This window comes from Bactrocera dorsalis, chromosome 2 (assembly GCF_023373825.1).
Source record: "Bactrocera dorsalis isolate Fly_Bdor chromosome 2, ASM2337382v1, whole genome shotgun sequence".
In the NCBI taxonomy this organism is placed as follows: domain Eukaryota; kingdom Metazoa; phylum Arthropoda; class Insecta; order Diptera; family Tephritidae; genus Bactrocera; species Bactrocera dorsalis.
In genome coordinates, this window is record NC_064304.1 from 41,226,822 (window position 1) to 41,238,777 (window position 11,956).

At 36.0% G+C, this 11,956-nt stretch overlaps 2 protein-coding genes across 2 annotated transcripts; both read right to left on the reverse strand.

Annotated features, from left to right (window-relative positions):
• Positions 1-579: 579 nt before the first annotated feature.
• LOC125776283 (uncharacterized) lies at positions 580-2,907 on the reverse strand. The gene is made up of 3 exons (XM_049447823.1): positions 2,890-2,907; positions 927-1,054; positions 580-864 (listed from the first exon to the last, which is right to left on the reverse strand). Exons 1-3 carry the CDS (start codon positions 2,905-2,907, stop codon positions 630-632), a joined length of 381 nt encoding a protein of 126 aa, XP_049303780.1. The 3' UTR covers positions 580-629.
• A 4,920-nt stretch (positions 2,908-7,827) lies between these two features.
• LOC105221901 (uncharacterized) lies at positions 7,828-11,224 on the reverse strand. Its single transcript, XM_011199042.4, has 3 exons — positions 11,101-11,224; positions 8,312-8,439; positions 7,828-8,249 (listed from the first exon to the last, which is right to left on the reverse strand). Exons 1-3 carry the CDS (start codon positions 11,200-11,202, stop codon positions 8,024-8,026), a joined length of 456 nt encoding a protein of 151 aa, XP_011197344.2. The 5' UTR covers positions 11,203-11,224; the 3' UTR covers positions 7,828-8,023.
• Positions 11,225-11,956: the final 732 nt, after the last annotated feature.

Here is an 11,956-nt window from a genome sequence, read left to right on the forward strand (position 1 = left end):
TTCCAAATGTTATGCTATCCTAAGTAGAGTTTTGAAATTTGAATTTCTTATTAAAAAATTAAGTCTATAACACTGACACCAATGAATAAAACTCAGTTTGCACATGATGCGCGTTTTCGAAAAGTATTCCAAATCATTCTTTAAATGATATGTGGTTAATAATATCAGCGTGCACGCCACAACTATTTCCGTTTCCATCCCCAAAGGAAAAAGTCTTTTCTCACTACTCACGCAAGATCTGACAAAAAATGGCTATTAAAAACATACCTATACTTGGATTACGCGTTAATAAGTTGTGAGAGCACATAAAAAAGGTATTTAAGAAAAAAACAACTAGAAAAATTGATTTGACAAAACTGATACATCTCCATTTGAAGCTGAGTGGTCATAAAACTTTGAAAAAATTCTTTAAGCAACATTTTATTTAGATTATATTTATTGTATTTTCTACTTTATACACATTAAGTCTAATACTTTCATTCAAAATTTGTTCGATTAGTTTATAATTAATATAAATCTATATAATTTATATTTATAATTAATATAGATTTATATTAATTATTTCCATTGTGGAGGCTTCCACATAAATTTCTTTATTGAATGTGGAAAAATATTTATACCACTTTTCACTATTTACTGCCCTTGGCCAATGACATTAAGAGCTTGGCACTCAAACCACGTTTCATCACCTTATAACGCGATTTATAGCCATTTTTATCGGCTGTATATATCGTCATTGTCTCAGTATCGCTCTTCTCGTCATAGGCCCTGTACATGCCCATTATCACCAATTCTTCATTCGCCGTACCGGGATTCATAATAACGCCAATCTCCTCGCGTATACTGCCATTCGGCTCCTCCTGTCTAGGTAGATCAAAAGTGTTAATAAATGTGTTAAAATAGTTATAGACTTGTATGCCAGTTACTTGGAACGATAGCCCTCCTTTGTAGGCACCTGACTGTAGTACATGGTCATGAATCCAGGATAAATATAATCCAACATTTGTGTATTTGCGGAGAGCAAAGAGATGAGAAGAATTGATGCTGTCAAAAACTGTATTATGACAATGGAGTTATAAAAGTTGATTTGTTTAAAAATTCTTATTGCGAAAGATCATAAATATATATACAATGAGATTTTGTGTTATGCGCCTCGAGGTTGAACAATTTTCCTGCCTAAACTGATTGATAATTCGGGGTAAGGAGCAGCAACAATATATTTATGTATTGATTATCGGGTCTAAAAGGTTACTAAAAATTAGGGAGTGTGTTAAGCTGATAGAATATAAATTGAAACCATCCATACAAAGCTCGGGTGAAATGCGAATGTCTTGGAAAGCAATATTAGAAGAAATTGCGTGATCCAAACAATTTGCTGTAGGAAGTACCCCAAGGAATATTTTATATAGTTTTACTAATTAAGTATAGAGAATTAGCTTTGGAAGGAATAATTAGTTGCTACAAATCTATTTGAGAATTAGTCAGTTTTGTCAAATCTATCTACAAGTGAAGATATTCAGAAAGCTGAACCAAAATGTGTATTATTGAAAAAACTAATCTGAAATGGTTTATCTACAGCTATGTATATTGTTACGTAATTCAATTAGAAAACGAAAAGGCTCTAGATTAGGCCTTTCGATCTAATAATATGAAAGGCAGTACGCTCAGAAAGGAACTGTGGAACGGCATTTCAAGCTCCTTACGAAAGGACAAAAGAACAACTGGTAGGATGAGGAGTGTCGTGTCGTAGTGGAGAGAAAACAGACTGCATCCCTGGCATCGTTACAATCTACCACAACACGTGCGGTAGGGACTAGATACCGTGAGTTGAAGAGGGAAGCGAGATGCATTTGTAGACAAAAAAGGGGTAGGCAGAAATGTGTGAGTATGAAGAGCTTGACAAGCTGGCCAACAGAGGTAATGCTCGAAATTCTACAAAAATATGCTTCGTCTAACAGAAGTTTTAAGACCGGAGCGCCAGCTACCGTGGGATAAGCTTCCTCAATGTGGAATATAAGATTCTATCGCTTTTACTGTGAGCAAGATTAAAGTCCACCGTCAACAAACTTATGATACTTTATCATTGTGGCTTTAGCCCTGCAAACTCTGACGTTGAGCAATACGAAAAGCACCGTCAGGATCAGGAAGGGTCTCTCCGAGCCGTTCGATAGCAAGTGAGGTTCCAGATAAGGCGACTCCCTATCGTTCCTCATCTTGAATCTACTCCTGGAGAAAGTAATTCCAGTTGCAGAGCCAAATAGAGAAGGTAAAGTCTGCAAGAGTGTAAAACTGCTGGCGTACGCTTTCTCCAGGTTGGAGAATTTCGGATTGATTTGGTAGTGAACGAGGGCAAGACGAAATATCTGCCGTCATCAAATAAACAGTAGACGCAGAGGATGGCCTCAACACCTGAAACATCTGGTGGAGAAGGATGTACCTTCATCTCGAATCTCCAATTGTCGCCGAACAGTAAAAAGGAAGACTTCTAGCGACCGTGCTGTTGTAAATTCGTCTATCATCGCGTAACGCGGTGTCTGCGCTCATAAAGAAGACGGAGAAGTACGCTTAAAACTAAAAGTTTAATTATTTGACAAAGTATTCGAAAGAGTTGTCAACTTTTAACAGAATCACTTTCGTTATCACTTGTAAATTAATATGACTTTGACTCAAACAATACTTTCTCTTTATTGAGTGCTCCTGCAGTAATTACTTCTCTATAAACCATATTCACCCAATATCGAAATGTAATTTAAATTATCCTTTTAATTGAAATTATCTTTTTAATGTATTACAATGTTTTCCTTTCACCATTAATAGTATAATTCTGAGCTCCTTTATATGTTACATCCTTTTTGTGACTGATCGCCAAGATTCTTCTGGATCACTTACCAACTTTACGGACACCATTTTGCACTGTATTACGTTAAAGATCAAATAAACGACTGAAGCACTGTAATAAGAGGAGTTAACACGAAGGTTTCCAAATCATCTGCCACTGAGTCCATGACTTCAGATATGCATCATTGTAATTTGTAAGTGGATACACTCATACAGTGACAAGTCATAAAAATGCACTTTTTTGTAAGGCATAAAATTTCTTTCAATTGTCAAATCAAAAACTTTAAAATGTGACGCATCGAACAACGAATGGTGTAAGTCATATAAAGTAAACTAATTAAATAGAGATTAAAAAGAGCAAGCTGACATATGTCATTGTAATAAATTCGGCTCAATAATATGCCTGTTGAAGCAAACTTAAGCATAGCACGCAAAGAAATAACAACTTAACATAAACTTATTCGGAACCTAAGTTGCATTTTTACTACACACCAGTGTAAATATACATATGTACAAAGCAAATATGTACGTCACATCGAGGTAAACAGGCGGGTCCAACCGTCCTACTGCAGTGATACGCAGATTTGAAAATCATCTTGTGATGCTGTAATAAATAATCAACTAATATACTCCGTTCTTGATTTTTTCGATGATTAGTTATTTTAAATTGTGCAAGCTTGGAGACACTATGGTATAAATAGACACGTGCTATCACAAAACTTCAATTAATCACGTTTCTAATTGCACTTGCTGTTCAACTGTCATGTAACACTCATGCTGCGCATACCTATGAAGTATTGATACTCTCTCTGTACATCGCACTCGTCTTATCCTGAAATTCTTCTTCTTATTTATTGTTGTAGACACCGCTTATGTAGTTATAACCGGGTTTATAACAAGGCGCCGGTCTTTCCTCCTTTTCGCTGTCTGGCGCCAGTTGGAAATTCAAAGTACAGGTAGGTCCTCCTCCACCTGGTGTGTTATGTGTGAACTGGAGTGTTTTCATCCATACGGACAACATCACCCAGCCATCGTAGTCGTTGTCTCTTAATTCGCTGAACTATTTCATCGACTGCGGCTTTCACCGTTGACAATGCGCAAAGGACCATGAATATTCCACACGCAGAACCTTTCTCTAGAAAACTTGTAACGCCGACTCATCAGATGTTGTCATCGTCCATGCCTCTGCACCGTATAACAGGACGGGCATGATGAGTAACTTGTGGAAAATGGTCTTTGTTCGTCAAATGCCTACTCAGTCCGAGGTAGCACCTATTGCCAAGAGTTATTCTGCGTTAGATTTCGAGGCTGACTTAGTTTTTGTTGTTAATATTGGTTGTAAGATAGACAAAATTATCTACGACTTCAAAGTTATGACTGTCAAGAGTTAGGTGAGAGCCAAGTCGCAAGTGCGACGACTGTTTGATGACAGAAGATATTTCATCTTGTCCCTTACTCTTCGAAAAAATCAAAGTTAACGTTTATTGTGGGGTTTTGAAATAACAGTTACAACAAAGCCATAATTCAGCTTAGTCATTGATTTATTCTTCACAATACAACTGATTCTAATACTTTCAATTACAATAATTAAAATGCTAAATACTACTTAGTCCACCGGTTACTTAATAATTTCTATATTTTCTTGAAAGATTATGTCTATGAATTCCAAGAAACCCAAACTCTTTATTCAAAAATACAAGTATATATCAAACAACCACTTTCTCATTCTCTGAATGGCGTAATCAGAATATATCTGTCATTTTGTCATAAATAAATTAAATATAATTAATTCAAGAAGTTGTGTAGAAACAATTTCTTCACCGATAAGACTGACATACATCTCCCGTACAGATATTCAAAGAGCAAATTGCAAAGAGCGTACACACCTGTGCAGCGTTTTTTAGATAGAGGAATGTAAAAGCAATCAACTCCGAATATCGAATAAGAAATGTCGCCGAATAAAGAATAAACCAAAAAATGTATCTACTTAAAAAAGTAAAGTATGCTTGGTATGTACGCCATCCACGATCCCATTAGAAAACGTTTTAAAAGTAGAAAATAAACAAAGAATTAAATAAAACTCGCCAAATATTCGGAAAAAGCTATATACTTCAAATTCTTTAAAAAGTGATAGTCTTAGCTTATTTGCTTTCACATAATTTCTCAAAAAACGCAATGATCCAAGCCAAACGGCTTTAAACATTTGTATAAATCACATATGCACGCATCTATTAAAAATAAATCTTTTTTGTCTTTTTATGAATGAATAATATTTATTGCCTAATACGTTTTCTGGTTTAGCCACATTTCAAGCCACCAACATGTCGACAAAAGTCAAGATCGCGAAGACGACAGAAATGGCCTTCTAAACAACCAACTAGTTCGTTGGAATATACAAATACATATTATAATTTATTTACCTGTACAAGCGCATTCAATTAAACATAAATATTAAAAATATTTATTAAGCAAATTATTAGTTATGTGACAGTCCCCAAAGGTTTTTTTGGAATAAAAATGAAAATTCATTAAATATGTGGTAGATATTTTTATTTTATATTTATTCTTTCTATTAACGGCACACATATATTTATACTAGATGTCTTCGATTCGCCATTTTTCTGCTCGCTATCCTTGTGCCCTCTTGTCAAAAATTTAACATGTAAAAGCAACAACAAAGTTATACCAATTTTGAATGGTTCCCTCAAAAATTAAGATACATATTTTTTTCGCAAAGAGATTTTCACCAGCTTGTGTCAGAGGATAATACATAAAACATAACACGGACATCGTCAGCGCTGCCAGTTTGCTTGAACAACTGGTATAGTTCACTTCTCTCCAACACTCGGCAAAGTAAAGTTGAAATCCAAGTGAATGTCTTTCTGTTCATCCATGAGTAAAATTGGGTAAAAATTTAGATATCGTGATCACACTTAGTAGACTTATTCCATAGCAAAAAATTAAGGACAAGTTAGTAGTTGACCGTAATTGGTCCACTACCACCCCCCAAAGCACTATTAACAGAAGGCCAATAAAGTGATATAGCTAAGCACTAAGTAAAGATATAAACCTCTAATTTGGCATAAGGGAACGCAAAAGCAAGGGGTACCTGTGGACAAATAATTTTGAAAAAGTGGGCTTGTGCGGGACTTATTGGGTTTATGTACATATCTCTTAAAGCACTTAAGCTACAAGAATCAAATTAATATATTAAGATGAGACTTAGCACGGACTTATGACTAAAATTTGTCCAAAAACTGTTCATGCCCCTAGATATCGAATATGTGGATTCCAGTATCTATAGTTGACTTTTTAACGTAAATAACGGCCAATGTATGTGATATACAATTGAAAATTAAAGAGAATTAGTTTTTGATTATAGTATGTCTGTTTGTTAAAAATGTGTTTAAATGGGAGAATCTTTACCTTAACGCCCACATACCTAATGTAAAGATTTTCGGGTGACATTATACCGCTCATGGAACATTTTTTTAGTATGCGGCATGTTAATAACATATGCTGTTGGCAAAATAGAGAAAATCGGATCGATACTAACCAACACCCATACATATACATATGTACTTCATATAATGATTTCCCTTTCTCTAATAAAGCTTATGTCGATCAGTGTATGAGTGTATGTTGGGGTGTTCCTTATTTTTCAAAGTTTTAAATTTCTATCGCATAGGTATAAATTTTGTTCATTTGCCTCTAAACAATCCGAAATAAATTTTTACCTTATTTGGAGTACAAGAACCCGTACCGACTTGAATCGAATCATATTTATACATGTTACATTCCAAAGTAAACAGGACTTTTGGAATCTAGCGCCCCTGGTGGCGCCATCTATATGTCGACTGGTGCGTTAGAATCTGCTATCTATCGATTGTCCAGTGAGAATTTCAAAAAATTTCATTAATTGGAAATGAAGTTATTGCGTTTTAGGTGTCAGTATGTTTGTGTTATCGCTGCGAAAATGAGCTTCGAACAAAGAGCCAACATTAAATTTTGTTTTAAAATTGGTAAAACTTTTCTCGAAACGTTTCAATTGATGAAACAAGTTTATGGCGATGATTGCATATCAAGTAGCAGAGTGCACGAGTGGTTTCAACGTTTTCAAAGAGATCGTGGGGACATAAACGACAATCAACATGTGGGCTAATCAAAATCCGGATCCGGATCACCGAAATTCCATCAAAACTGTGCGTAAATTCATCAAAAATAAGTCGAAATCATCATTGAAACTCATGGAAATGGAATTGAACATCTCCAAAAAAAACAACGATTTGTCGCATTTTGATCGAACATTTGGGCTTAGGAAAGGTGTGTGCATGGTTTGTTCCGCACAAATTGACTGACGACCAAAAATTGTTCAGAATCCAACGTTCGAAGGACATCATTAAAGAGGTTTATTTGACCACAAATCACATTTTAACCATTAACCACTCCCCGTATTCACCTGATATGGCACCGTGCGACTTCTTCCTTTTCGGAAAAATGCATTTGCCCATGAAAGGAAAGCGTTATGCAGCCGTAGAGGCCATTCAAAAGGCTTGTACCGGCATACTGGTGGCCATACCGGCCAACCAGCTAAAATACTCGTTCGACATGCCTTTGGACCATGCAAAAAACTGTATTGAAACAGAAGGAGACTATTTTGAATAAAATAAATTGATTTTGCCGAAAAATACCATTTTTTTTGTAAGTCCTGTTTACTTTGTTACGCACCTTCTGTATATAAAATTGCTTGAATTACACAGAATTATATCAGGAAGCAGCGAATAAGTTGACTGAGCCATTCAACCAGAATTGGCATTGTGAGGCACACATAAAACCCAATTAATATTAAGCCAGGAAAAGACCGAGATCATGATATTCTGGTGATCTTGAATAACCGATGAATAAAGCTTACATAAAGAATTTGAGAATAGCGGCGTAAAGCCTGGATTTATAGTGATGCCAAGACAAAGAACAAAGGATAACAATAGATTAAAATATGATGACGATAATAATCTGAGCCGAAACAACTCAGTAAATTGTGTGTTGCTTTAATTAAAATTATTTAATACTTTTTTATTTACATTTGTAGTCCTAATAAATATATATTCCCTTTTGAAAACTTAGTTGTTGTATTTGTAATCATATTAGCATTTACTACCATGCAATAACGATTATATTTATTCGCTTAACCAGTAGACGTCATTAAGAGCTTGGAACTTAGTTTACGATTCTTCAATTTAAAACGCGGTTGATAACCATTTTTATCGGCTGTATACATTGTTATCGTCTCGGTATCGGTTTTCTCGTCATACACCTTGTACATGCCCATTATCACCAATTCCTCATCCGGCGTATCTGGATTCATAATAATGCCAATTTCCTCACGTGAACTGCCATTTGGGTCCTCTTGCCTGGGTGGATCACAAGTGTTAATTAATGTTTTAAAAGAGTCAGGCACTTTTTTGTCAATTACTTGAATCGATAGCCCTCCTTAGTCGGCACTTGACTGTAGAACGCGGTCATAATTGCGGGGTAAACATAGTCCAACAATCCGGCATTTGCGGTGAGCAGTGATGTGACGATAATTGCGGCAACGAAGAACTGTTATAAAAAGTTTAATTTAAAGTAAAAGTTAGATTTTTAAAAATATATTTTTTTGTTGAAAATTAGTATGACAAAACCACAAAAATGTATTGGGCGGTATAACTTTTTTGTGTGGTATATATGTAAGTCTTCCAATGGAATCACGTTAACAGAAACATTGAACATTTCGCAGAAGTATTTTGGAGAGTCTACTTTGTCACAAACACAAGTATTTGAGTGCCACTAAGCATTCAGTGAAGGTTCTGTAGTCGTCGAAAGCTTACCTCATGCCAGTCCGCAGAAGTGAACTGCTCTGTTAATGACGGTAACATCGAAAAAGTTAAGGGTAAAATGTTTGCAAATTGTCATGTTGACTTCAAAGAGGTAGCAGAATTTCTCAACATCCCTTGTGTACAGATTCAACATATTGTAGTTAAAGATTTGGGTAAGAAGCGTATCATTGCTAGACTCGCAGAAAATGTATATTCTATCATGGTCACGACTAACTTTTTACCCAAATACGAAACGAGAGTTGTCTCTCAGCCACTATACTCCCCAAGTTTGCCGTATTTGTCGAATTTGACGAACCAATCCGTGTAAAATGTGATCTCGAGTATTATTTTAAGTACTTTTAAAATTTCATTGAATTTCAAAACTATTCTTTGTTACTCTATGATTAGCTAAAAAATACCTACCTACTGAGCTTAACCTAACATAATTTATGTCAATCGAAATATAAATGATTAAATTGATTTACAGATTGATCTAACTTGAATACAAAGTGGGATATATTGATAAAACCGTCCTTACTCCAATTTGCTTAAAAACCCATAGCTAAAAACAGTGCGTTGATATATGCTTTTTGCTAGTATTATTCGGTTACAATTGGGTAGGTGGAAGGGACACCTTTTCCACCTTGGTCGGGTTTGAGGGCGACCTAAAATGTCTGTCGTACTATGGGTCTGGCTCCCGGCCGCTGTGTGACTCCACACTGAAACAAGTTTTCAATTTTACCTGCCTTTAAGTTTAAACCACATCCACCACGAATCTTCCGAAAGGGCCAAACCTAATACGCAGATTGGAGGGAACTCCACGGGCTAACTGCTTCCCGAGGTACCAAATTTAAGTCTCCGGTCGAACTTGTAGCTTTTGCTACTACCAGTTGAGCACGCATCAAACTCAATGACTGGTGACATTTGTCGTTCAAACTCCAAATATTCATTAGAAGGAATCTCCGGTCAACTGGTCACTGTCTGGTGGCGACACACGCCACCAGGTTGAAGCTGGCAGATCGAGAAAACTGTCGAGAAATGTCTAGAGCAGGGAACTAGGGAAACAATGGACTAGTCCCGAATTGGCTTTGACTACGCTATGAGCATATGGTGTCTCCACAGTATGATACACTGAGGACGCAGAGTCTGCTAAATTTGACGTCAAGCGCAGGCATCCTAAACAATGACTACTCCTGTTGGACTTAGCAAGTAAACTCCATCTGGTATTACAAAGGACCAAATTGGTCTATGCGTGGCTTATTGGCCTACCAGATAAACCTTAACTAAGGAATCTAATTCAAAGTCTATAATATCCGTTCAAGCTTAGTATTACAGCAATATTTCTAACAAGCCTATGCTGAAATTTTGAGGCAAGCCAAATAACGGACATAGTACATATTAGATGTTAGTCGCCTCTTACGATAGGCATACCTAATCGGGAGCAAATTCTACACCCTGACCGCTGGAGAAATAGATCTACAGTCTGTTATATGCATAGCCAGTAACTCTTTTTTTAATGTCAGGAAAATATTTTCACAGACATTTAAGCATAGCTTATAAAATCCGCTGATAAGATAATAAGTTATGGTGGCGAAAAATTATTCATACGCCCTGTTCAAAATGTAATTTGTTTGATTTAATTAGCATTCTAAATGATGGGTATATCCCTTAGGCCTTCAATTCATACAACAGAAATTATTAAATAAGTGTATCCTATCACACAACTAGTTTCGAAAGTTGACTTTGTTCCAATAAAATTTTCGAGATAAGTTTACGACCTAACATGTTTATTTTTTGAAATTAATACTAGTTGTATGAAAACTTTCCAGATTTCCAGGAACGATTTTAATCAAAAATCTTATAGGTTCCATCAGTGTATCATCTATTTGCTTTTTTTGGAACGCAGTCAATGAAAAAGGTTGCTTAAGTTAGAGGCACTAACTGTCATTCAAGAAACAATATTTTAAAAATACGAACATTTTTATTTAACCACACTTTAGCACTTCATAATTTTCTATTTAATTTGAAATACACTTTAATCTAGTTTACAGATAACACATTTTTTATAAAAATTCAATAAGCTCATTTGTAAAAGTTGTCACAAAATTCTCATGTCACATTATATTATACATATATACATGTATATATTTTTTTTACACCCGTAAAATTTGCGCCACCATTTCCACATAGTACTTTCGAATCATGTGCGATAACTTTTCATGATTATTATATTTATTTCACATTTTTCATTTTAAAAAATTATTCAGTCATATTTTCCACATTAGTGTTTGAGTTACAATTACTATTATTATATTAGTACCAAGCATTTTTAATAATTCTCAACTAATTTTAATATATTTCGCATCCTTTCTGTTATTCATCACAAAGCTTCTTCTAGTGCACTCACCAACTTTGCGGACACCATTTTGCACTGTATTACGTTAAAGATCAAACCATCGACTGAAGCATTGCAATGAGATGAGGTTAGCATGAAGGTTCTCCAACGCATCTGTCACTGAATGCACCATTGCAGATATGCATCATTGCAAACTGCAAGGTGGTTTTACACATACAGTGGAAAGCAATAAAAGTGCAGCTAAGCAGCATTTACATATTCAATATTCGTGAAAGAGTGCAGAGATGTTAGGGTTAGCTCACTGCCTATTTAAATAGTGTGACGATGGTAATATCGAACGTATCCCTACATAAAATATTAACTTTATTGTAGCCGTCAATATCATTATATAATAAACTATAGCACAGATTGATAATGATATACATATACACAGTAAGAAATACTATTGCTTTATCTTCTTCTTCTTCTTCACTGGCGTAGACACCGCTTACGCGATTATAGCCGAGTCAACAACAGCGCGCCAATCGTTTCTTCTCTTCGCTACGTGGCGCCAATTGGATATTCCAAGCGAGGCCAGGTCCTTCTCCACTTGGTCCTTCCACCGGAGTGGAGGTCTTCCTCTTCCTCTGCTTCCCCCGGCGGGTACTGCGTCGAATACTTTCAGAGCTGGAGTGTTTTCATCCATCCGGACAACATGACCTAGCCAGCGTAGCCGCTGTCTTTTAATTCGCTGAACTACTGTCGATGTCATCGTATATCTCGTACAGCTCATCGTTCCATCGGATGGGGTATTCGCCGTGGCCAACGCGCAAAGGACCATAAATCTTTCGCAGAACTTTTCTCTCGAAAACTCGCAACGTCGACTCATCGGTTGTTGTCATCGTCCAAGCCTCTGCACCATATAGCA

Coding starts and splice junctions, on each gene's coding strand:
- LOC105221901 (XM_011199042.4), bottom strand. CDS start 11,202: ATGCGTTGGAGAACCTTCATGCTAACCTCATCTCATTGCAATGCTTCA. Junction 8,440..11,100: donor AAATGGTGTCCGCAAAGTTG/GTGAGTGCACTA, acceptor TTTTTATAACAG/TTCTTCGTTGCCGCAATTAT. Junction 8,250..8,311: donor AAGGAGGGCTATCGATTCAA/GTAATTGACAAA, acceptor TGATCCACCCAG/GCAAGAGGACCCAAATGGCA.
- LOC125776283 (XM_049447823.1), bottom strand. Junction 865..926: donor AAGGAGGGCTATCGTTCCAA/GTAACTGGCATA, acceptor TGATCTACCTAG/ACAGGAGGAGCCGAATGGCA.